The following is a 21,849-nucleotide window of genomic DNA, read 5'->3' as shown; positions in this document are numbered from 1 at the left end:
GGGGCGGTAGGGTGCTCCTAAACTGGCTAATTCAGAGAAAATTCTTAGTTACAGATTGTTCAAATTTACCTTGACACATGAGAGAGCAAAGGCTGCCTAGGGGATCTGGTCAAGCACTCTTGTTGTCTACAAACAGGAGGACTATGAGGAGATCTGACCAGAAGCTCGTAGAACTCAGAAATATGCAAGATGATTAAAGGAAGATAAACGTATGACAGATGCAGGCTAAAGTCAAAAGAAAAAGCTCTAAAACCCTTGCAGATACAATATATGGGTCCTTTATTCCCCTGACTGATGGCCAAGACCACTAATGAGGCATCACTTCTCTACCTTCATTCTCCCACATCTACAGAAACACCAAAAATGTTGACAGCATGCCTTCAGTTGTAAATAATGCAAACACCTGTGCCTTTTAAAATGGTAATTTGACATAACTGTCAAACTTCTTCTATTGCTCACATTTCAAATGTTAAGCTTAATTTGAGACAGTCAATTTTAATGTTTTTATCCCAGACCGAGATGCTTTATAGCTATTTTGCACAAAGGAGGCTTATGAAAACAGGACATACACTCTAGAAATCTACCATAAGGAAAATGATCTATAGACTTCGTAGTCACAAACAGGATCAACTGCCAAATATTTCTTTGTCATGGATCTCCAAAATATTATTGAATCTGTTTGAATTCAACATCAAAGCTACATTTAGCGTAGTATATATATATATATATCAAGTTAATTGCTACTATACTTTACACAAAAGTGTTTCATAGAGCAACAATTATAGTTCTTAATTATTATTGGAGTTTCTTCTCAGATAGCATTAATAGTTACTTCATATAGACGGCTGAATCTGAAATTACGTTGACTAAAATAATCCCTCAGATTAAATAACCTAATTTGTCATTACGATACCAACTGCACTGTTTCCATTTCAGAGGCAGCATGCACAGCAGAGGGAAAATAATATTAATACTTATCTGACTGGAGTTTTTCAGCTTCAACAAATAGAACACTGAATATTAATATTTCTTGAATAGGAAATACAGAAAAGATATTTTCTGTTTATTAACTATACCGATCTTTGATACTGACTTTCAAGGTTATTTTCCTCCTGCATTTGCTTACATTCAATACTGACTGCCTACCTACATCGCTAGGTACAGTGATCAATGATGTAACAACAATTAAGCAAAAGTTCACACATTTGTTGGTTTCTTTGGGAAATGACAAACAAATTAAGTGGCAGCTTGCTTTCATGAGAAAACTAGGTCAAAAGGACTATTTACAAAGGATTTTCTACAGGAAATGTACTAGTAATATAAGGCTGATATTGAATAAACTGAACAAAACATATTTAATCAAATACCAGACTGGAAATCTGAATGTGGAATCTGTTTTTCATTGTTTTCCACTACTTCAGCATGGCTTTCCATCCTTTTCTTCTCTTTTCTCACTTTAACAAATCTTGTTTGAAAATCTTGAGAAGACAAACAGCAAGAATAGACAGGCAAGCAAGACAGGACAGGAGTTATTATAACCCAATTTCTCTTTATCATTTAAATGGCAAAAACAAGTAGACATCAGATTAGTTAGAGATATGTCTTTAACCTGTCAAATATGGAAGACCGTATCTTGAATCATAATTTACACATTTCAGCTTAAAGCTGAAGAACAGAGTTCAAACGTGCCTAGAATAATAAGCAGAGTTATTTTAAAATGTACTTTACTATGCTTAGCCAAAAGAACAGAAGTAGTTTACACTGTTTACCATTAGCCTACAAAACCAAGTGAAAAGAGGTCATTAGTGCAAATTGCTACCTATTTCCCAACACTTTGGCAATGAGACGCCTTGGAAAAAACATTCACACAACAAATACTTGCAGAAATATATAGTCCTCCAGTCACCTGTCTCATGTCTTTCAGGAAAGCATGGTATAGATACTAAAGCAGCTCAAAATGAAAACCCCAAACTGGAAAACGTTTATCACCGTGGTGCATAGCTCAAGCTAATTAGCTAGACTTTGCACTTCATTAATATCACAATCTCTCTCCATGGTGCCATTCAAACGCATCAACTCATATGGAGCTAGCTCACGTATTTGTAATGCTGCACTGGGGGTGGAGGTGAGATTCATACATTTACATAATGTTAATTCACGATAACAAAACACTTAGAGAATAATAATTATACTACCTGACAGCCTGTTAATAAGAGTCTTATCTGCAAAACAACATGGAGGTTCAAGCTTATGAGAATTCACAAGGAACTGCACAAAGTTTTGAAAAATGCTAAATTTACACTTCTGAGAAGTTAAACTCAGCTTACTTCCATATTTGTTGTCATCAGAGCAATATTACTATTTCTTCAGCAGGACAATTATTTTGCTATTTACGGCACATTTAATAACCTTACAAAAAGCTACAAAACTAGATCACCTTCTTCTCCTCATTTCATCCCTTGCAGTAACTTATGTTGCAATGCTGCTGTGCCTTCATCCATTATTAATACACGAGAGGAACATAATTCATAACACACATCTACTGAAGAATATTAGACCTAGCAAAATTGTATTTGATGGAAGCACAGAAGCGTGCAACACAAAGAGAGACAGAGAAAGGAAAAAAAGGAGCAGTTCTAGAAGCATATCAGTCCCTCAGGAAGAGTATGAATATGAACAATCTCACTTCTTTCATGGGTAAATTGAATCCATGCTTGCAAAACTGGGTAGATTTACCTTCTACATATTTTCACATTAAAAGATAAGTTTGTTTTAAGATATCTGTGATGCTTTTACCCTGATGGTCAACTAAGCTCCACCACAACCACTCTCACTCCCCCTCCTCCAAGGAAAAGTGGGAGAAAGTATGATGGAAAAGGCTCAAGGGTTGAGATAAGGACAGTGAGATCATTCAGCAACTATTGTCACGGGCAAAACAGACTCAGCATAGGAAGATTAATATAATTTATTATTACCTACTACTAACAAGCTAGAGCAGTGAGAAACTACAAACAAACTAAAAACACCTTCTCCCCATCCACCCTCTTCCACCTCCCGCCCCCAGAGCAGCAGGGAATGGAGGCTGCAGTCAGTCCCCGATGCTACTTCTCCACCTCTCCTTCACAGTCCCTCTTGTCCCCTGCTCCATGCGGGGTCCCTCCCACGGGATGCCGTCCTGCCCGAACTGAGCCTGCGGGGGCTGCCCACAGGCAGCAGCTCTTCAAGAACTGCTTCCATACGGCTCCGTACCACGGGGTCCATCCTCCCCCAGGAGCAAACTGCTCCAGCACGGGTCCCCCACGGGCGGCAGCTCCCCCCAGACCCCCTGCTCCTGTGTGGGCTCCTCTCCACGGGCTGCAGCTCCGGCCCGGGGCCTGCTCCTGCGGGGGCTCTCCATGGGCCGCAGCCTCCTCCAGGCCACATCCACCTGCTCCACCGGGGGCTCCTCCACGGGCTGCAGCGTGGAGATCTGCTCCGTGTGGGACCCGTGGGCTGCAGGGGGACAGCCTGCTCCACCAGGGGCCTCTCCACAGGCCGCAGGGGAACTGCTGCTGTGCGCCTGGAGTACCTCCTGCCCTCCTGCTGCACTGACCCTGAGGTCTGCAGGGTTGGTTCTCACTCCTCACTCCCAGCTGCTGTCATACAGCAGGTTTTTTCCCTTCCTTAAATCTGCCAGAGACCCAATGAACATTGCTCCTTGTCTCGGCTGTGGCCAGCAGCAAGTCCCTTTTGCAGGTGGCTGGAGCTGGCTCTGATCTGACATGGGGCAGCTGCTGGGCTCTGCTCACAGAGGCCACCCCTACACCCCCCTGCTACCAAAACCTTGCCACATAAACCCAATACAAGACCTTAACAAGTTTACTAGAAATTTATTTATATTTCATATGTCAATAAATGAAGATCAAGCACGTTTCAGTTCTAGTTGCTTTTCCTCTAGTTAAACTGCAGGGCTGAAAAGATATTCTTAGCTTAAAAAATAAAAACCATTGAATTGGTCTGGACAGGAACCACCTGATATCATCACATTACTTCTGGTTCTACTTTGCACTTAACCCATATAAGAACTGTTCTCCAAAAATTCTAATTAGGCTGCCCTTTAGGTACCTATTCCAGTATTTCTGGTTGAAGTAGCAGGAGAATCATCAAAGCGCTTTATGGGTTGACTCAAGCATCTCAGAAAAAATCATGGAAGAATGATGAACTTCTGAAGACCCCTGAAAATTTTCACTGAAAAAACATTGAGAAATGAGGTCATGCTAACTGCTTAATTCTCGTGCTATGCCCACACTGTTCTTCAGGATTTTTTTGAAAAGCAGTAAGGAAATCATAATATTTCATAACTACCTGCACTGACTGATAGGAGTTTTCTCATGTCCATTGGAGATCTCCAGCAACATCTTAAAAGCCAAGGACACATGAGTCCAGACAACATCCATTAATGGTTGTGCCTAAATGGCACAATTTCTGACTAAGATTTGACATGAACTATAACAACACTAACAGGACAGAGATATTCTGAAAATCAGAGACTACCAGTAGTACCTTAGCTTCATCATATGAAAACCTGATTTCTGGGATTTTCTGTTAAGCTCCGTTACAAGCTACACAAATCATGAAAATAAGAGGACAGTGATTATTACAAGAAGAAGAGACAATCGCCCTGTGGAAACTAACTACCCCTAGGGTCTGCTACCAAATAGGAAAACAATGAAGGAATGGAAATTCAGAGGTGGAAAGCTTGCATATAATACACTTCCCTCCCTAACTACATGACTTAGTAAATACTGAACTAGTGACTGTGTTATCACAGCCCTTTTCTCCTTGAGCCATGTTTATGGTAAGGGAAATACTGACAGCAGACGTTTTTGAATCAGCTGCTGTTGTTAAACCATCAGTATAAGAACAGGTTGGTTACGAAACATAACTACAAATATTTCAGTAGAATTCATAAGTTACATTTTCTAATTACCTTACTCTCTGTATTTACTCTTTACAAGTTTTAGTAACCTGAAAGCTACACAAAAAAAAAAAAAAAAACAGCAGAAGGCTTGCTCACAGCTTGAATATGATCTCTCTTAAAAAATACAATTACATTTGAGTTTTATCCTTTGCAAACTTGCACTGTAATGTTCTACAGTATTTGAGTTGCACTGACATCATCTGAAACCAAGCCTGCGTGAAGGGAAAGAACTAGCCTGACACCCTGTGGCCAAAAAACTGCAGAACAACATTATTTACCACCATCATCTGAATCTTCCTCAGATATCCACCACGGCACTGAATCCTTTTTCTTCATTTCTTTTTTCTAGGCTGTCCCAACGTCTCAAGAATGCTGGACTTTTTTTTTGAATTTCCAAGTGAATCATCTGAAAGAGACTGAATCAAATCACATACTAGATTAAAGTTAGCTTTTACTTTTTCTCATTAACCGTTTAACATTGTTTAATTGTATTTCAGCCACTCAGTTCTTGAACTTGTGGGTTCAGATGTCTGTCTTTACTCCTCCCATCTGCTTTTTTTGTATATGCATGAAAAGAATGAGTAACAGACAGTAACTATATTCATGTGGAGCAATACTGGAGATTATAGTGTAACACCACTGCCAGAATTTAAAGTGTTAAAAGTTATCTGCTTTGTGGAGTTTATGTTCGAAAGAACAGTATAATCACCTCCTTTTTCAATTAGTTACAACATATAACAACCAGACAAAATCCTGCCTACATCCCTAAAGATTAAAGAAAAAATAAAGTAGCATACAAGCTGTTTTGCTTGGCCAGGCTTTTTATACAAGCAACGTTATTTATATTCTAAAAGTGAACCTTCACAAGCAACTTTCTAGCTCCCAGAAACATCCAGAAACAATCCAGAAACAGATTTCAGAAGCTCACTTTGTATTATGTATTCATGGAAATGAATGGAAACACCAAATCCCTTTCTACCTGACTCAATGTATTAAGCTTTGCTATGTATTTTTTTAGTTACCTATACTGATTTGACTGATGGCTTAATTCAGTGGAGAAGAAAAGGCTATGATATGGAGAAGAAAGGCTAGGAATTTAGTTACAAAACAGTAACGGGAAAAGACCTACAAACCCTTCATAAAACAACAGCACTTTTCTTAAGCGATACAACTTGTTAAAGAAAATCTCTTTTAGTATAGCTCTCTGTGGCTTATAGTGGTATCAGAGCCCCAGTTAGCTAGCTGTCCAGACACTGAACAAGGAAATATATTTGTGTAGGAAATATAACTTAAGAACAGTTAAGAACTACACAGGAAACATGACATTTCCAGCCTTTCTCCTTCCTTGGCAGAATCCCATGTTCTCTACCTACACTACCACCACCAAAGAGGCTCCCTCTTTGATTAAAAGAATCAAGCAAGTGCACTGCAAGCTTACGTGTTACAAAGTCCCCGTGCTTAAATTCAGTAAGCACAGGGTTAAGCGGTTTGGCATACTGTTTATTTTTATTTATGTATTTATTTTAGCCCTAGCTTTTGAAATCAATTGTCTTGAAGAGACTTAAAGAATACAGTAATAGAGTTAGCAAAACCCGTGAAACATAGGATGCAAAGAATTCACATATGGAATACATCATACAGGAAGATTTCAAAAGCTTCAGTTTTATACTTGTCACAAATAAGAAAACGTGACAGTACAAACAGAATACTAGAAGCAACAGGATTGTGCATGCTGAGTACGTAAAATGCAACAGGATGTTTTATTAAAACGTTCCTCCGTAGTCCACTGCCCGACTCCTATTGCATAAAAAGCATTGCCATAAAAGGCTACTTTTACTTGATATCCAATGCTTCAATTTATATGTGCCTAACAGAATATTCATAAAACACCAATCATCACAAAGCACCATTTAAGAAAAAAAAAATCTTATTAATATCTCTGAACAATAACATCTTCAGAGTTTAAAATTTCACCTTAAAAAACTAAATGCCTGTCACAGTTTAAGTACCCCAAGTCTTGCAGTTTAATAAAAACAATTTTTGCAAATTATGGAACTGTTAGACAACAGGATGTACTGCAATTTCTTTATGTTGGCTCAGTGACATAGAACAAAAGTGTCTTACATTTTTAATAAATGCCCTATAAATAACAACTTCCTTACACTAGTCACTACCAAAGTACTAGTGCCATTGTCCCCAAAGGTCTGTCTGCAAGTACTGACAGGTGCTCGATGCAAGCTCTGTTGTCACTTGCTGCTTCTTTTATGACTAACAGCATCGTCTACTCTGCAAACAGAGTGCTTCAGTGATGCTCGTACTCCTTAGAGCATTGTAACTAAAGAAACTGAAACTCCCAGATGTTGCTCTCAAGTTCTGGAAACTTTCTATGTCCAGCCATCTTGTCGACTGCAGACAGTAAAGTTGCAGCAGCTGGGAGATGAAATACTGACACAAAAATGCTAGTGTTTTTCAAACAGGTCAACAGCCTCAACAGTGAAACTTAGATTTTTCTTGTTTGTTTGCTAAAAGAAAAAAAAAATATATATCAAATTTTTGGACTGGTAATGGATTTTCAGTACCAGTAAGTGGTACCAATTTCTTCCTAACCCCTACAAAAGAGCCTCTCAGCCTTTCAGTTACAGAGACAGTAACAAAAAAAAAAAAAAAAAGTTGTTTAATCTCAATTTAAATCAAAGCAAAGTCATTTTTAAGACTTAGGACCACTATGTCACATAATCAGCTTACCATCTCCTATAGAGGAGAAGGAATTTAAGAAAGTAGATAAGCAAATACAGGATTGGATCCAGAACACTTTCATGAACAGCTGCCCTAATTATTTCGTGAAATAAGTCTTTTTTTTCAAGAAAATAAGACTACTCCAAATTATAATATCTTAATATATTTGATCTTTTAATAAAAAATTTAAAATGTTTTTTCAAAACATTTCACATGGTTTAATGTGAAATATTACTATTCTGTGTTACTCTACAGATTTCCTAATTAAGATGACATAGCCTTTCCAGTCTTCTTTCTCAGTTGTAAATGAATATTATGTAGAACAGAAAACAACCTAGAAGTCTAGAAGCAGGTAACAGCTTTTTTCTAACCTTGTTTTGCTTGAAGTATCATCAAAAAAATGCAAATAAATGAAAGCTCTGGGTGTAAGAACTTCCATAGCATGTCCCATGGGAACTGCACAGCCAACACGCAAAACTCACGAGCTACACCAATATGACAGGCGATACTTAAAGGAAATTAAATTGACAGTAGGGGAAGTACACTGAAGCTAGTGGAAGTCGAGTGGAAGGATCACAACAAGCTCTTGCCATCCATAATTCTTCTCTTCTGCCTTCGTTGTCTATGTATGTATAAACAAGTAGTTTGGAGTAAGTATTATCATGCAGAAGAATTATTAAAAGGCCAATTCTGTATGAAGTAATTCTCTTTCCTTCTGTGTAATGACAGAAGCCTAGAAAATCCACGTCACTGGCAGTTTCTGAAGTTCACTGCATAGATCAAAAGATTTCTTCAGTATAATCCACATACTAAACCTGCATCATCCAATTGTATCCACGATCTTTCAACTTTGTGTTTTTATCTCAGACACGCATACAATCCTCCCCAAATAAAAGTAGTTTCACAAACTGCAAGCAAGAGTTACATAAAAGGAAAAAATGTCCTGCTCCCTTTCTTCCCTGAAACATTTGCTTAAACAACAGCAAGTCTTCCTTCAACTAATAAGAAACTTTCCAACCCCAAAGCCCCCGCTACTGCCTCCTGCTTAGTGCTCTCAACAAAAAAAACATCACCTACACAGCCAGGCATTTCAAACAATGGAGCACATCAGTTTCTCATCTTTCTAACATTAAAAAGCTGCTTACTTCTTATGAAAAAAACAATACCACAGGGAAGAACAGAGTGGAAGATGTATGAATATAAAGTAACAGCATAAATAATGTCATTATTTGGGTCTGTATCTAGCTAGCAAAACATAAAATAAAACATTTGTAATGACTAGGTTGACAGTATATATGTGTAAAGTGTTTAAGCTTGCTTAAAAACAGTTTTAGTTTGAAACGATAAAATAAGTTTAAGATATGAGCTGTTAAAAGTTGCTTTCTCTGAAACATGCCAAATGCCACTTAGAAAAAAAAAAAACACAACAAAATAGCTGTATTGAATTATTTTAACTCAACTGTTCTCAATGTGGACAATAACCGACGAGCAAGAAGAACATGTAAATGAAGAATAAAATATGAGAAGTGGTCATATACAGGCTTTTGTCAGATGCGCAAAATAAATAAAAAAAATAAATCTCTTATCCTCCCCAGAGCAACTGCCTTCATAACAATAGAAGAAGCATTTTTGACAGAAAAACAAATCCTACTTTTCTATTTTTACTTAGATTAATAACTCCAGCGAATTCAAGAAAGTCAATTACATCATGAAATTAAAGGCCAAAATTTACCTTTAAGATCTTTGTGAATCTTAATATTCGGATGGCATATTGGTTCTCTATTCTCTCAATTTTGTATTGCCCAATTAAGTAACATCTACATTGTGTTTGTAAAAGCAGCCGCATGATGGTCAAGGCAGAAGTAGGGACTTGGAAAAGCTGAAATCTCCATGGAAAAGAAGCCTCCTATTACTACAGTTCTCCACTACACAGTAAGAAGTGAAAGTTTAGGTGCTAGCTTCCATAAAACTTCTCACAAGTAATTACATTGTACAAAATCCACAGTTTAACCATTCGTTGCTTACAACAAAGACCCCAAGAAAAATATCTGCAATCGCTAGCTACACTTACATACTGTCGTAGCATCCAGTAAAGGCCTTACATGTGTGGTATTTGTATCTTAGGCTTACCACAGTGTGTCTGATATACCAGAAAGCAAACTCTGCAATTGCAAAGCTCTATCCAATGAAAAATACACCAAGTTACAACATTTTGACCATGTCTGATAATTGCTAGCTAAAGTCATAATCCACTGATGTGCGTGATTTTGCTTATACGCAGAAACATCAAGAACCATGAGCAATTAAAAGATTCAAATTAAAATTTTCCAGTCACTACAACATATTTAATTTTGTTACAATTAAAACAAGAGTGTTTAAATAAAATTCAGTGAAATTAGGTATTACACAGAAAAATAAGGACATTCTTAAAATGCACCTTGCAGCTACATATAGATTTTGATCTGATTATCTCTACTCAGTTAAATATCAATTTGAAGTATAGAATAACACACGCACACACACAATTATATCGAAACAAAAGCAAGAACCAACAGCTCTTTCTAAATGTATAATCTAGCAGTGACAAAATGCTCATATTTAATCTCAAAACTCCTCTCTTGATTTCAGTACAGCAGAGTAGTATGAATTCAGTTTAGCAATGGAGTTATGACGTTGCAAGGACCCACTCATAAGACAGCTACATGAATCATGACAGAAGCACAGCTGCATCTTCTATTTCATACTCAATTTTTCTTCTGTGTTTTAATGGAGAAAATGGATGTGACCTTGCTCTGAGACATACCTCTTTCAGAAACTCTTCAAACTGCTCATCTAGTTCTTCTTTTGAAAATCGATGAGCCATCATCTGCAACTGGATGTTACCTTCTAAACAATAAAAATAAAGTTAATTAAAAGCATTCTAAAATTAGAGGTAACCTAGAGATTTGCTGCTTTCACAGGGCTGTAAGCAAAAAAAATCTCCAGAGAGATGTCAAATTTCTCCCCTCCCAACCCAAATCTACATTATTAACTGAATGAGAGAGTCAATGCAAACATATTTGCATTACTCAGACTCCATATAATAAAAATACTAATTTCCAGAACATCAGCTTCAGCATTTACATTGTGATGGATAAAGAAATTGCAAGTCTCTTCACCACCTTTACGTTTTTCTTCAAAAGACATCTCTCTTAGCTACCTACAATTAAGAATTCTGTCTACGATAACTGAAGAATCCACAGCATTAATACTTCCCATCCCTTTTAAGGGCTTTTAATTCCTTTCTGTGTTTCTTCTCTAAAGATGGAGACATCTGGCATTGTAAGTTTTTCTTCACAGTCTTTGCTGCGTTCACGGCTCGGTAAATAACAAATACATAAAAACCTTCAAGATTAGAGGATGACATTCAGTTTGATCTGCCCCGAAACACAAAACCAAAAGCACTTGCCCTCCTCCCATTCCCCAAAGTCTTTGTTGATTTCTCAGGTATAAAATATGCCCCACACTCAAAATGCTACAAAGCTTTTGCATATCACAATGCTCAACACATATGGCTACCTTCAAAACCGCATACACATTGCAGTATTAAACTACTTTAGCATCCTCCAGGCTGAGAAGAGCTACATAAACATAAAAGGGCTCAACACTCACAGAAATGCTTTTACCATTAAATAAAACTTCTCCCAAATGGAGCCCTCTCAGTACACAGGACTGTTACCTACCTAGTAAATGGGTTTTGACAGGTGAGTGGTGACAACTGCTTCCTGCTTTCACTCCTTATTCATCCGCAGACCACCCGACACTTCGGCTTTGGCGGTTAAAAAATAAAATAAAATAAAATAAAAATGAAATAAAGTAAAATAAAATAAAATAAACACAAAACAGTTATAGCAGGCTGCCCAGACTTTGAATTAAATCAGATATCCTTATGTAAGCACTTGGACAATATCTCTGAAAAGATGGTAAGAAGATTAAGAATGTAACCTCTCACGACACACATAATCCATTATCCTTTTATATTTTTACATCAAAGGGCACTGCAAACACTGGATGCTGTTAACAGTTTACTGTTAAACTGTTAATGCCAAGTACTTAAACGAATGGAGAATGATTAATTTGTTTTGCTAGAGAAGCAAATCGATTCTTCCCGTATGTTTGTACTTCTGTCTCCCTTAAAGCTGCGGCTCTGAACGCTAACAACGTACAAGTTTATTTTTCAAAAGGACAAGGCAGGCGATTTCCACAACGGAATACACGCGCCCGCAACCCTTCGCGAATATACTTTACCGTCATACCTTTAAAACTGGAGGCGGGCAAAGGACTTTGAGACAAAATCCGGGGCAGCCCCTGGCAGGGGTACGCGCTGGGACGCGGAGCAGGGCACCAGGGCGTGGGGAAGGCTCGGGAGGGCGGCGGGGGCCGAGGCCTAGGCCTAGGCCTAGGCCGCCCGCGCTTGGCCGCGGTTGCCTTGGCAACCGTGCCGGCCACCGTACCGGCCCGCCGGGCGCGAGGGCGGGGAGAGGAGGGGAGGCGGCACCCGGCCGCCATTACGGGCGTGGCGAGGGTCACGTGGCGCGCGGCGGGGCGGGGCGGGGAGGAGGCGGAGGAGGAGGAGGAGGCGGAGGGAGGGGAGGAAGGCGCGGCTGGCGGCGGCAGCGCTGACCGCTTCCACCATGAGGGGTCACGGCAGGATAGCGCAGGAGCTGCCCGCGCACCTGCGCCAGTCCCGGCAGCCTGCTGTCCCTTCTGTGCCTTCTTTGTTTCCCCTTTTTTTCTCCGCACAAATTAAAGCGGAATTCGTTTTTTCCGTGTGGCAGCTATGGCGGGTCCTTGGCGAGGAGCAGCTTCGTGCCTGCTCGCAGAAGGGCTCGGGGCAAATGTTGCCACCGGCAAGCAGAAGCTGTGCCCCCAGCCCGGTGGTGTCTGGAGGATGCCCTTGGAGGCACCCTTTAATGCATCCTGTAATCCTTACAGTGCCCTCTTTGGGGTCAGGACTAGCACTCGGTGGTCCTCCTAGATCCTTTTAAACTCTGCATATTCACTGATTCCCTGAAAGTTCAGAAGGGTGCACCCCTTCAGCCTCACCAAAGCAAGACAAAATGAGTTAAAAGTACATCGCTTTCCCTAACGCAAAGGTCAAACCCAAAGCATCCCTCCTCGTTCTTACCCAAAAATCTCCTCCTGAAGTTTTTCTCGTGTTTCTGCTTTAGATGTTGGCTGCTGCGCTTCTAATGCGTTTTAGCGCGTCTCTGGAAATGTTTAAAATATGCAGAGGAATTAATGACCCCTGTTCCCCTGACCACTGTCTCTCAAATAACCACAGAACAATTGCAGTCTGTGCCTGCATGTGCTCTCCAGCCAGGGTCTGTCAGTTTTGTTTGTTGTGAGAGTCACGTTGCTTCAGGAATTTTTACGCCAGCATTTAGTAAATGGCAAAATAAAGCAAGCTCACTTAAGAATACAAATGAACGTTGTTCACACACACACACACACACACACACTCACATTTGGATCCTCTGCTGAGCAGACTTAGAATGAAAACATTTTGAAAGGAAGTTTTCTTCAGCCAGCATTGGGTACTCATCGCAAGTGAGAAACTAGTTAAAATTCTATTACTGTCTCTCATTTCCTGTTAGTTTGAGAGATAAAGACTGTGCTTCCAATATGGCCTTTATATGTCCCAGATTGTTTTATCCAAGTATAAATTATAGTTTATATTCAAAGAAGCAAAGAAATATGGGCTGTGCGTTTTCCATTGAAGTCAGTAGAAATTACTCTGCTGAAGGTGCTGCAGCACTTCTTTCAATCAGGCCTTTTGTCTGCAGATGGAGTATTGTATTTCCATTTGCAAAGTATGGGTCATTTGTTTTGTCTTTGTGTGCAACTTCTGCTGCTGTCTATGGGAAATGTGGGAGCTGATCAAGGACAGGATGCCCATATAAACTAATACACTGGAACGATTTGTTAGGCATGACAGCCTAATGCTGGTGAAAACATCAGTTTCCAGCATTTGCTCTTTTCTCTCATATGTCATGAAGAGGCATGGAGTGAGGCATGAGCACTTAAAGAGAAATATGGAAATTAATTAAGATATGTCAGTCTGATGCTGCGCGCCTTGATCCTGTTCACATTTAAGCCAGTGCAAATTTTGCTATTAACTTCAAAGTGATAGCCGCGACATCATTCATCGATCATGAGAGTTACTTCATATATAATCAAATAATCACATCAAGGGCTCAGTCGTCCTGCAAGCTGCTTAAAAACTGTTGCACATTTGAAGCCTTTCTGTTTGCAGAAGTATGTTCAAAGAGGCTTGTACAAAGTATAGAAAAATGTGCAGAGGGATCAATGCTGTTGGAAACCTCAGTGCCCATATGGGGGGGAAAAAAAAACCAAACCACTCTTGATGACTGTTGTGGAGAGGAGGCATTGCCTAGTGTTGAAATGTCATCCAGTGCATTCAAGTGACATGCACAATAGCCACTTAAAAGATTTTCATTTCCTTCTGATGCCATCCAGTTGGAGCAGTTTTCTGTAGAGCTCTTAACAGTGAAGCTTAAAAAACTGAGAGCAGGAATAGCCATGAATTTCAGCCAGGAACTTGGCCATTAGCATGGTGATGCTAATAAAGCTGAAGTGTGGTCACAAATTCTGAAATAGATCCTGCTGGATAGAGCCCCAAATTACAAGGTAAAATTCTGGCTCTACTGACATTGGTGGGAGACCTTTGTTGACTTGTGTGGAATCAGATTTTGCCACTGTAGTCACTGGTTTCTCTTTTAAATGCGGCATGTGTACACTTAGACATTTTTACGTCAGATTGCTAAAATAGAAGGCTTTGCATATTAGTATAATGATTTCAAATTATTAATGGTAAAATTAAAAGGGATAAAATATCCATACTTTTGTTTTTGCATGTCTTATTTCAGATTCATAGCGTCCATAAATGTCGATGAGGAAAAAGACATCAAATAAAAAGGAAACAAAACGTCTGCCACATCCACTTTGGCTGAGGCATTGCATTAGATAGTATTTCAGTACTGAACTTGCAAATATGTGAAATATGAGATTATGATAATAAATATTTAGCCATATTCTTGGTTATGTTTTTTTAAAGGTTAACAGTTTCATACTGAATGAAAAGCAAACAAACAGTGGTGAATTAAGAAGTTTCTTTAAACTGCATTCTCTGTTCATGCCCACTGTGATAATACTTCCTTACACGACTATGCAATAAAAATCTTTCCACTATATGCATCAGATAAAAAAAGCGCCGTCCTTAAAAGTAAGAGTTTCATAGAAAACAGAAGAATTATGTTCTTCTATGTTCTTATGCTCTCCTATGTGGAACTGTATTTCTTTGTGAGGAATAAAAAATGTTAAATTAGGATTAGTTAGAAAATAGTTCATCTAACTATAATTTCAGATTAAAAGATATTTTTAATGCTTTCACTTTTGTGTCACTGCAGATCTGACATTGCTCCATTGCTGATTAACCATAGTCCTCAAATCCCCAGGGCCAGATTTACGGTGGACTGTGTTACAGTAGCTAGCCTGAACTCAGCTTAGCATCTCATCCCCCAGGTCTTTTCCGTCATGCAGTTTCTCTACAAGCTGAGAAATAAACTGTGTATTGTTTTAAATTGCTCCAGCAGCTTAAACCGTTCACTAACCTTATTTCTGCTTTGTATGTGCATCCCTCAAACTGAGCTGCAAGTTGGAAGCTAGGCTGTCACATTGCTGGTCATTTCAAGGTTTCTGTAAGTTTGCAGACATGGTCTACAGCACTGTTTCTCAGATTTTTTGAAAATGAATCCTCCTTTTGCCTCATTTATGTAAATGTCAAATTGCCTTAATGCTGCACCCTGTGCTGCCAACGTCTCAGTTCCTCTGCAACAGGGGGAGCACAAAGTTCCTGTAATAACTAGCTGCAGGAGTAAACCTTTCTCCATCATGGAGAAAACTGTGCTACTGCCAGCAAATAGAAGCAGTTAAAAGTGCCTTCAAGAGGATGAATGTTTGCATTCAGTAATTGCAGCTGCTTCTCACTCTCTTAACTTAGAAGTTAAGCATCTAACACTGCTTTTTCTAACATCTCCCGATCCTCTCTAAACTTTTTGGGAAATGTTGCTACACTACGTAATCCAGCCCAAGGAGCAAGATCCCTTCAATTAAGAGCTTTCACTTTTGACAGATCCTAGGAACATTACTGTGTAAAGACAGATACAAGCATGGTAGATTTGACCAACCCTAATGCATTTGAACAAGCTTAACAATTCCATCCTATGCCTTTTGCACGTCCTTCTTTGCCAGTGAGAGTCCTCAGTGCTTGGCCCATCTAAGACTTACTTTCCACAGGGATGGGGAAACAAAACTTTCACCCCAAAGTTGTTTGAACTGCAAACCCTCATCTGCCTTGAATATTCTGCTTTGTATACAGAAAGCTGTAATAAATTTTTCTTTTTGCATGAAGACACACCACATATCTTTGGTTCAGAAAAAAATTAAGATAAATATTTTTACAAAAAATTCTTAGTGGCTTAGCAAAGATTAAGCTCCAAAAACTCAGCAAGGAAAAATTAAGTGTGCTCATTTATTAAAATTATTCAGACCTGTAGAATCTCTTGTTAATCCTGCCAACATATCTTCTTCACACTGGCAAGAATATTAGCTTTGCATTTCAGGTTTTCACTTGGTTATTTTTAGTTCTTCTGAAGCCTGGGAAATAAGAAATATAACAGCTTTGAACAGTCTGAAAGAGCCAACTCTAGCAGGGCCTCTGAATCTGATTAGATAAAACAACAAAGAGGTTCTGTTAGGGCAGAGGCAGGAAGAACTAAGGTGGGTGGCAATATCTGTCATAACTCAGGGGAAATGTAGCCTCAAAGCACTCAAAAGTGGGTGAAAAAATAACATAAGCAATAGACAACTTTCCCACATCTTAGGTCACTCTCCAAATGCAGTTTGAAAAGTTTTGTCTGAGCTCAACTTTTTTTTTTCTTTTTTTTTTTTTGTATTTTTAAAGTATAATAAACAGCACATGCATATGTGTTTATGTTAAAGAGCTTATTTAGGGGAACATCATTTCTCTGCAAATAAGTGTCCAAAAAGTCTCAGCATGGCAAGTGCAAGTACATTTGTCAGTACAGAAATAGGATGAAATCTTAAGTGAAAGGTTTGCAATTTAATTTTCCTTTGAAAGTAAGGCAGCCTTACGACTACTGGAGTAGATTTCTCACCAACATACGGCTAGCAATAACATTATATTTTATCCTCCTGGCCGAAAAATGATCAAACAGTCGTGTTGAGTGTCACTGGGAGGTCTTCAGGTTTTTGGGGGTTGATTTAGAAATGATCTGTTATTAGAGTGGTGGGAACCTGGAACACCCACTTGGCCAAGGAACTTATTTTTCCTGCTTTCAATGCAGGATGGTTATTTCAGGCCAGAGTCTGCTGAAATGAACAGGCAGAAAGAAAGCTTTGTGCATCTTCTCAGGAAGATCACTCAAAGCGTTTTTGAAATCCTTTTGCAACCATGACATTAAGATTTGTCTCTATTAGAGGCCGGGACTGTTTCCTACTTGAAACCAGCAGCTACGTGTGCCAGCACCAGCAATGCCTGTACCGGGGCACATGGTATTTTGTGAATGCTCGCTCCTGCCTGTCCTTTAGCTTCCTGAAACGTCTCCCATAACTGCAGGTCTGTCTTTCCCAAACAGACGTGGAGCATAGTGGCAGGTGCATATATGCACAACAATTAATGCTCATCTGATGCTGATGGTTCTGCCCTGACAAATCTGCTCTGATGGCATGGCAGCCGGTCCGTGCCTGGCTACAAAAAAGCAGGCACCATGGTTGCATTGCCCGTGGGATCAGTTTTGTTCTTTCTACTATTCCCGTAATACTGCAAAGGAAACGTCTCATTTTAAGGGCTGAATTTTGCTGTAATCAGAGCTCGGGATACGTAGTGCCTTTCACACCACTGGGCTGAGGATTTCAGCACGCTTGCGTGGCTTTTGTACTGTAAGCACTGCAGCCTGATGCATTTACCATTGAATCTAGTGGGTCTACGGGACTTTGGTTTCTGGCAAAAGGCTTGCTGTAATTATGCTACTGAGGGAATAACTTCATTAAGCAGTGAGTTACTGGACAAGATTCTCTTCTGTCTTGGAAGGTCATGACTTTGTTATTGGATCACTTGCTTTGCTGTATACTAGCCTACATTTTCAGAAAGAAAATTTGGAATGTACGTTAATTTTTTTGCCAGAAGTTTGTTTTAACTTTTTAACCAATAATGCATTCCACAGTTTTCCTGACTTTGTGTCTGTTATAAACAGTATTCCTGTAGACCAAAGAGATTTTTAGTGGTGTTTCTGTGGTATTTTGAGCAGGCTAGAAGTGGTTATAGTGTACTTTTGGAGAGGAGAGATGGAGTGTAAAATTTATTCCAATTATCTTCTTTCTCAAGCTTTTTTCTCATTACAATTTCATCCTAAATTAATCTGCTGCACCTTTATGTTTTCCTTTAGGCTGTGCTCTGCGGCTCAGTCTTCCATTCCTGCGCAGGGAATTTGGTATCGGGTCTTATAGGCTAAAGGGACAAGGTTAGACCCTTGCAAAGAATCGTTACCAGTAAAAAGTTCTGCTCCAGCACCTGGTCCATGGGCAGACAAAGTAAACGAGTAGGGAGCTCTTTGCCCCTGATGAATGGGAAAAGCCAATGAGCGTTTCCAGAACCCTTTTTCCTTTGGCCACAGAAGGAGTAACACCTCCTTCCCCCCCTGAAATTAGGTTCACATGGCAAAAACCCTGCAACATGTTAACCAGCATCTACGGGGAGGAAAAGGGCGCCTGCTACAAGTCTGTTCTCTGTGCAGAGCGAGTGTGCGTGTCAGTTTAATGGAACTGCCTCGCTAGTCATCCCCTCTTGCATGAAGCCATCGACCCCACGCTGGCCCCACGCTGTTTGTAGTGAAGCACAGATGCGAAGGATGGAGGAGTCGAGGAGACCTGTGATCGTCTCCACTGCTGTTGCATCCCCAGCACTGCTTGGGGTTGTTTTGTTTGGAGGTAGACACCTCGCCTACAGCAAACATAGAGCCCGCTGTTCCTGTCGTCCTGTGCTGGAAGGGCTCTACAGAGGGATCTGGCATTCCACCATCCAAGAAACCTCTCTGGAGTCAGCATTTGCCCTCCTTTTCAGTTTATTTTTTTCTATACTTGGAAATAAAATAATCTAAACTGATGTTCCGTGTATGTTTTCTGTGTACAGAAAACAGAAGCCAGACAAATAGTTTCTACTGAAAGGAAAGCCTCGGTACCCTGAAGCTCTTAAATGCAGTCAGGCAGATTTTTTATTGTATTTTATTTTATTTTTTGTAAAGAGGGCATTAGGTAGGGATATGACCTGTCATTACTTAGAGATTTTCAGCAGCTGTACATCTGACGTCTGTCTGCCACCCACCTCGTACCAAAAATGCCACCAAGAGATCAGCTTGTCTATCTACTAAAATAGGCCTTAAAGCTTAGCCTCAAAGGCCCATGACACCTGCCTTCCCATGTCTTCTCTTCCTCTCCATATCTATCCCACTAATCACCTATTAGCTCCTAAGGTACCAGAAATAAACACTAGCAGCCCCAAGGTTCAGACAGTGTATACTAAGACCTGTGAAAACTGCCTTTTCCAAGCATTTGTCTTGAAAGTAATACCTAGCTTAAGGATTTAAAACCTAGTGAAGTTTTTTGTTGTTTCAGGCTTTTGGGAAGTGGTCATTTTCTTAATGTGATAAGAAACTGAAATGTTTTCAAAGTAAAGAAATTTAGATGTGTGGCCTGCATGGATTAGTAAGACTGGAAGCTGCTGTTATGTGAATCCCTTAATTACGACAAACCCTCTCTGTTCAGCGGCTATGTTTACTTAATAGCATATTAAGCTACAATTTTTACATGTATAATAAAAGTATTTAGGTGTCACTGCTTTCTTGCAGTGTAATAATATTTGATTTGATTTAATTTAAGTTTAGATAAGCTTGGGCTTTTTGTTCATTTCCTCCATGCCGAGAGATGGAATAGCCCGGTGCTAAAGCCTTTTAAGATTCAACAATACTGTTTAAGCTTGGCATCTGCAACTAATAATAAAGACTATGCAACTTTGAATGAAAATATGTCTAATTATCATGGCAACGGGAAGATGGTTGACTCATCTTCAGCAGTTTGGATTACATGTGTGGGATTGTGTTTTGGATGGAGCACTCCAGAATAGCAACACTCCATCAAAAACACAGTCATGCACCTGTATTCCAAATGGCTGAATAAGGCAAAACACATGTCATAGGAACACTGTGAATCAAATTAAAAAAAAAAAAAAAAAAAAAAAAAAGGAAAGGAAAGAAAAGAAAAGAAAGCTGGAAGAGAAATAAAGACAAGTACCATAACATTGGTGTGTGTGAAGACTTGTTTCTCTAAAGCTCCCTGAGTGATTTATTTGTCGCTAAACCTCTGTTCGCAAGCCATGTTTGATTTTGCTTGATGCTGATATAGACACTGCAACCGGATCTTATGGAAAGGGCTGCCAGCAACTGTTTGATCCTGATAAATTACAATAACAGGCACAATTTACAATGAGAAGCTATTGCTGCTCCTGGCCCTAATGTGTGATGAGGTTTAAAACATCGTGGGCCAAAATTCTCCTTACCTTGTGGCCCCTTTGGACCACTTACAGAGGATTGTACGAGAGCCACTGAGCAGAAGAAAATCACATTCACAGCAAGAGTCAGCCCCAATTTTATGTCAAAGGTGAGCATGTGTGTTTATGTGTATCTGCGTGTGCCTGGAGTGAAAGAGATGTTGTGGGGAAAAGAGGTACAAGAAGAGCGCATAATTCACATGTTTGGAAACTTGTGTGTTAAATGAGCAGTCCATTCCCCTGGTTTCTTCTGCATGTGCACACACACACACTAACATTTATGCCTGCAACGCATATGTGTTGTGAATATTGAAGTATTCTCTTTGGAAAGTTAATTGATGACTGGCTGCTTATTTGATCTTTGCAGTGTCGAGTTCAAAATGTAATAAGCTATAAAAAACATCCAGTGGTTGAACATGGAAAGAGGTGCAAATTCAGGAGGGGATGTGAAGTGATATGAACTAGACCCCACTGTGTATTTTCTTTGCAGTAGCATTCCAAGACACCTGCCGCTGATTTCAGCAATGTATACAAACCACAGTCCACACCCAGAAGAGTAAAGCCAGATTTCTTAAGATATTTCATTGCCTGGAAGCTTTTGATAATCCCCTCAGATGCTTCTTTGCCTTTTCAGGGGACTTTGAGTCTAATTAGATTAACATACACATTCTTACTGATGTGCTAAGAGTTAGCTCTCCTGGAGGTCAATTGTTAATAATCTGAAAAAGAGAGAGATTAAAGAATTAAGTGGAATGAAAGTGATGTTGCAGGGAAAGGAGGTACAAGAAAAGGTATAAGCCACACATTTAGAAACTTGTGTGCTCTCCGAAGAGCTCATATTGCTGGTTCCTCCTGTAGTGAAGTGTACAAAGACAGAAGTGACAATTTCATACTTTTGTTGGTGAAATTCCAAGAACTGTACCATGAGCAACTTTCTGAGAGAAGCTTCAGAAAGTCTCTGGAAGCAGTGGAAATGCAGTGGCTCTGACAAATTGTTTACTAGATTTCTGAAAGACACTAATGCACACTCTCCTAACTCCAGCCTTCAGGAAGTGTTAAATGAACCAAGTCTGCATAGTAGTTCTTGCCTGACCTCATCTTCTGTTGGTTGTCTCATCCAGCTGCTGTCAGGCTCACAGAGGATGTGCCCAGAGAGGATCAGAAGATTACATCTATTCACAACATGATTCTCCCTCACCCCAATGGGTATATGCATTTGCACATAAACAGCAGAAGCTGTCCCCAGTTCTCCTATATGAGACCATCCACAGACCCAGCTTGTCCATGCACTGAGCCTCCTGTAGCCTTTAACAAATAAACTGTGCCATTCCTTTGCTTCTGCCCCCTCGTTTCCCATTTGAACATATTTATGTGTTCCATTAATCATTCCTCTTCTCCTGTAAAGAAATACATGCACCTACCACACCATCTCCCTGCCTGTACTCCTCCAGCTTTTGTATAGTATCAG

The 21,849-nt window shown here is 39.7% G+C and overlaps 1 protein-coding gene across 1 annotated transcript in view; it reads right to left on the bottom strand.

The window, feature by feature from the left end:
• The window catches only part of CEP162 (centrosomal protein 162), a 41,504-nt gene extending 29,312 nt beyond the window's left edge, over positions 1-12,192 (bottom strand). Inside the window, 6 exon segments of the mRNA XM_066994581.1 lie at positions 1,368-1,478; positions 5,239-5,295; positions 5,298-5,376; positions 10,500-10,582; positions 11,419-11,504; positions 11,992-12,192. Of these exon segments, the coding sequence (XP_066850682.1) occupies positions 1,368-1,478; positions 5,239-5,295; positions 5,298-5,376; positions 10,500-10,562 (310 nt within the window). The 5' untranslated portion in view covers positions 10,563-10,582; positions 11,419-11,504; positions 11,992-12,192.
• Between the last annotated feature and the right edge of the window lie 9,657 nt (positions 12,193-21,849).

Source organism: Anser cygnoides, chromosome 3 (genome assembly GCF_040182565.1).
Source record: "Anser cygnoides isolate HZ-2024a breed goose chromosome 3, Taihu_goose_T2T_genome, whole genome shotgun sequence".
Lineage (NCBI taxonomy): Eukaryota > Metazoa > Chordata > Aves > Anseriformes > Anatidae > Anser > Anser cygnoides.
The sequence above is the reverse complement of the archived record's forward strand: the minus strand, read 5'-3'. Positions and strand labels throughout refer to the sequence as shown.